The sequence below is a fragment of the Brachyhypopomus gauderio genome, chromosome 13 (assembly GCF_052324685.1).
Source record: "Brachyhypopomus gauderio isolate BG-103 chromosome 13, BGAUD_0.2, whole genome shotgun sequence".
Lineage (NCBI taxonomy): Eukaryota > Metazoa > Chordata > Actinopteri > Gymnotiformes > Hypopomidae > Brachyhypopomus > Brachyhypopomus gauderio.
Window position 1 is genome coordinate 10399573 of NC_135223.1, and position 4974 is coordinate 10404546.

Consider the following 4974-nt stretch of genomic DNA (forward strand, 5'->3'; position numbering starts at 1 on the left):
AATGCTGTATTATAAGAACACTGGTGAATACATGTCCTAAATTACTCATTGCAGCAATGTAAGAATGGATCCGGAGGAGTGCTTCTTGCATGACACCTCAATCTACTGAAAACCTACTTCCATAACCCCCCTGCAGTGCTACAAATGGTCACTTGTAATGGAACTATCCGGTGCACACCATTGAGTTGTGAGGGCAAGTTGGTGAGGAAGTAAGGAAGTTGAAAAGAAGTAAGGAAATGGCTCAGGAGATAAGTGTAGAAAAGTAAGCGAGATTGATGAAATACAACAAAATATAAAAAACAAACCTGTCGAATGAGAGAGATGTTCCAACTTTTTTCCTTTGTACGAGATATGCAACCACCCAAGACCCATTATTGTAAGAATGGTCTACAGTGATTAGGACTGACCTGTACACATTTAATCTTATTTAACCCTGTTATTGAAAGGTTCGCCCATAGCTTTTTAAATAATCCCTGGGTTTGATGGAAGAAAAAAAAGGTAGCTGAAGTAACGTAACTGTTGTAGAATTTGTCATAGAAATTACATTAGAAAATGTGACGTGGTTGTTTAACAAAATGCACGGCAGGTGGCGCAATGCTCGACACTTGAAGTCTTTGCAGCCAGTCGAAATCTTCGCAGAAGAAGATGCCGCTGGGTCGCTAGCTAGCTGTTATGCTTGTATTTGCGGAGTTCGTGACGTTCCTTAAAAAATCGTAAAAAAAAATCTGTTGTCACCTGGAGGATCAAAGCCGATTAGACAACAGCACGATTTCGTTCACTGTTCTCCCGCTTTTAGTCGAACAAAAGGTGCCGGTCCGTGGCAGCTGTCTTAAGTAAGCCACAGAATTGCGCTTCTCTGATTACGGCCTAGTGTGATGGACGGCGGACAAGCCTGCGTAGTGGAACTATACTATACTATACTATGCTATACTATACTATACTACACTATACTAGCTAACGTTTATTAGTTTAACTGACCATATCTTGGTTTAGGAAACACAAATTAAATGAAAGAAATTCTAGTTATTTTTGCCGTGAACGCGTCTGTGATTTCTGCACTTGTGCAGCACTATGTAGCTAGCTAGCGTAATGGCTACGTAGCTTGAGGGAGTTTTGTGTCAGTAAAATCACGAGTTGGTGGTTAATATTGTTGATGTAATTAACGAGATAAATGTTCTCCTTCATCAGTTTCTCAGTCGATTGTGTGGATCTGCGCAAGTGATATGATTTGGAAACCAAGAATACAAGAAGCTGGCTTTCGCCCTCGTTTACTTGCTGGTTATTTTGAGGTCATTGTTGAGCTAGCTTCAGTGAGGTGTGTGTGTGTGTCTAAATGAACTGATGTGGGTGGTTTCTGGTGGATAATGCAGCTTGATACTCTAGTTCTGGGGTTCATCTTTGGCTTTGGTCATCTGCTGGCGTTGCGTTTTGTATTTTCCATTATGTTGGACTTCAGTTCGATATTTTGACATTTCAAACGTCAAAATATAATTGGTTCGTGATTGTGGTGGTTTTTTCTGCAAGATGTGATAAATGACACTCTAAACTCATTTGTGATCTTATTCTTAATGGGAAATTGACATATATATGGAATGCATTTGATGTACAAATAGGTTTATTTGTTGACTGTGTACTGGACGGCTCATGGTTCCAAATGTTTTTTTAATGGGAAGCTGCAGAAAGACGTTGGTGTGTTTTTAAGTATTCTTGTTACTGTGGTGCATTTTAATGTTACGGTATGAAGATCATGACCTCTTGGAAGCGGACAGCATGAAAAAATTTAAACCAAGTTTGGATTGCACATCATACATGCAATTTAAATTGCAAGTTTCCATTGTTCAGGCAGAGGATCCAAAAACATGAAAATGATTTGTTGTTGGAATCGTGTTAGTCCTTGCTCTAATGTAAATGCCTTCTCTGGGGTCCATTATTAGCCATTGGTTTTGGAATTGGAGGACCTTGATTACTCTGTGACATGGTGGGCCATGATGGGGATAACACTATTATATGTACCCCTTTTGTCTGCAGGTGCTGTTGTGTGTTCATCATGGCGGTGGTCATCCGCTTACAGGGACTCAGAATCACTGCTGGTTCTGAGGACATTCGCAATTTCTTCACTGGCCTTAGAATACCTGATGGTGGAGTTCATATCATTGGTGGAGAGCTTGAAGAAGCTTTCATAATATTTGCATCTGACGAAGATGCAAGACGAGCGATGACGCGCTCCGGGGGATCCATTAAAGGCTCCCCAGTGAACTTGCTTTTGAGTAGCAAGTCCGAGATGCAAAAGGTTCTAGAGGAAAGCACAAGGACGTCTGAAGCAAATAACAGGAAGTTTTATAAGGAGGGTGTGAAAAGGCCTGCGGTGGAAGGAAGACCCCCCTTATTAAACGAGGACCTGAGAGTGGATCTGCGAAGAGGAGATCAGAACATGGGGAAAAGAACATCCCCACTCGGTTTGAACGATCCTCAAAGTCAAATGGGTGAGGGTCCGTTGGATGCGGGAGGTCTTTATTTGAACTTGTCTGGAATGCCGTTCTCGGCCACGAAGGAGGACGTTCGTCTGTTTTTTAATGGTTTACAAGTTAATGACATAATTTTTTTGAGAAATCACCGTGGAATGTTTAATGGCAGTGGTTTGGTCAAATTTGCAACCAAAGAGGATGCCAGAGAAGGACTCAAAAGGGACCGACAGTACATTGGGCCACGTTATGTCAGAATAATGAGCTGCTCAGAGGATCAGTGGGTGGATGCTGGGGGTTCAGTCAGACCTGACGGTGCAAGTCAGAGAGCATATTTCTCAGATCGTGCAAGATCTCGCTCTCCTGTTCGTTCTCGATCAAGATCAAGGTCCCCGTCTGAAGACGAGTATTGTGTGTTGTATGAAAACCTCTCGTATTCCATTGAAAAGAGAGACATTAAAGCAATGCTGCATCCTGTGTGTTTGAAGGATGACCAGATCATTATTTTTGTTGAAAAAAACAGTAATAGGAGTAAATCAGCAGTTGTGGTGTTTAGAAATCTGAAGGACTACTGTTCTGGTTTGGCTCATCATAAAGAAACATTTTTCCAAAGGACTGTTTATGCGTCACCTATCTCCAAAGAAAAGATGGTCGTCCTATTGGAATCCTCTGCTGATTCAAGAGGAGATAGTAGAAGGTCCAGCAGATCATCTGAACGATCACAAAAAAGCGCATACGACTCGGAAAGGAGATGCCTCTATGTTCGCAATCTGCCTTTTGATGTCCGTAAAGTGGAGATCATGGATTTCTTTCATGGATTCCAACTCTTGGAAAATAGGGTTGTCTTGCTACAGGATGAGAGGGGAGCTGGTCTTGGTGAGGCTTTAGTGATCTTCCCAACAGAAAAAGAGGCTATGATGGCACAGTCTTTGAACGGGCAAAGGTTTCTTGGATCAGAAGTTATGCTGAAATGCATCACCTTGGCTCAGATGCAAGAATTTAGCAGCGATGTAATGGGCAGCATTCCAGAGATGGACGTTCAGAGGACTGTACCAAAACATGGAAACTCGTCTCTCGTCTCTCATGACAGAATGCATCTAGATGATCATGATGTAATGGCTGATGGAGATGGAAACAGTGGTCCCTATGATCATTTTAGAAACCCTGATGCTTATAGACCAGGATCAAGGGGGCCACGTTATGGACCACCTGACCAGCAGTTTGATGGGCCTACCTGTCTTAAGTTGATCAATCTACCGTCCCAGATAAGGATTGATGAAATCTATGACTTCTGCTACGGGTACAGAGTCATTCCAGGATCGGTCTCGTTACAGTGTGACAGGAGTGGAGTACCTGTTGGTTCTGCAACTGTTGTATTTGAGACCCACAGTGAGGCGGTCACTGCTGTTCAAGAATTGGATGGAAGACCCATTGGTACAAGGAAAATTAAGGTTGTTTTTGTGTAGAATTTGGCACTGGGAAGATTTAGCACAAAGCAGTTTATAAGGACTTTGTTTATAAGAAATCTGTTGAAAACTCATTTTGCTCATTCAAGTGATTCAAATAAATCACTTTTTCACATCTTTCAAAACATTCTATAAATTGCTCATTTAATGGTTATTTGGAATAAGTCAAATTATTACTTTATTTTTAGATTTTTTTCTGGTTAGAATGTTTTAATATATAGCATTCCCATTTGCAAAGCAGTTTTAAGGTGTTTTAATTATGAAGTGTAATTATAGTGGTATCTTGCATAATGCAGGCTACCTGATAAAACCCCTTTTTCTTTGCCTTTTTTTCATTAGTTCTCTTTCTCCTTTCAGTGTCTGATTAAAAGCACCATCACAGTCAGGTGTTGGTCTGATTTTGACTGAATTTACAGACAATTTGAATACTTCCAGAATTGATTTTCTGAAACAAAAAGATGAATATAGTTTGTCAAACTCAAAATAATGTGATTAAAAATAGTCCAAGTACTTTCAATTGGCTATGAGGTAAGAATTTAACTGTACTGTGTAATTGTAACGTGGGTATGATGTTGGGTGGGGGTTGTCTATGGTCTGTGTTCTAAGATGGTCACATTATTTTCACCCATTTCACTTGAATTTATGTATTTGAAGATAAAGCCAGTCTGTTAAAGCTCAAGCTGTATATCTTCTTTAAAAACTGATTATGTATCATATGCTTGAAATTATGCAATGCATTATAATATATAACATTCAAACAGCTTATGAGAATACTGTCATGTGCAAGCATTTGGACAGAAAACATGTATTTACTGACATGGACTAATATCACAAAAATGAGAAGTAAATCTAAACTCACATTTGGAGGAAGAAAGTGTAGGCACATTTGTTTTTCTTAAATTATTAAAGTTAAAAAGTACACTTATTAAAATATCTGCCATTGACACTCAAGCTGTATATTTTACAGCTTAGTTGATTGTTTTTATTAGCCTATTATGTGTTATACATCTTACAGCTCAGAACCCGCAACCATGTCACTACCTCGG

The 4974-nt window shown here is 39.9% G+C and overlaps 1 protein-coding gene across 2 annotated transcripts; it reads left to right on the plus strand.

Moving 5' to 3' along the window:
• Positions 1-631: 631 nt before the first annotated feature.
• rbm12bb (RNA binding motif protein 12Bb) lies at positions 632-4691 on the plus strand. 2 transcript variants are annotated; one of them, XM_076970782.1, is made up of 3 exons: positions 632-833; positions 1189-1315; positions 2029-4691. In XM_076970782.1, exons 2-3 carry the CDS (start codon positions 1224-1226, stop codon positions 3926-3928), a joined length of 1992 nt encoding a protein of 663 aa, XP_076826897.1. In that variant the 5' UTR covers positions 632-833; positions 1189-1223; the 3' UTR covers positions 3929-4691. The 2 variants fall into 2 exon arrangements, with proteins under 2 accessions (XP_076826897.1, XP_076826898.1); XM_076970783.1 differs by lacking the exon at positions 1189-1315.
• The last annotated feature ends 283 nt before the right edge of the window (positions 4692-4974 follow it).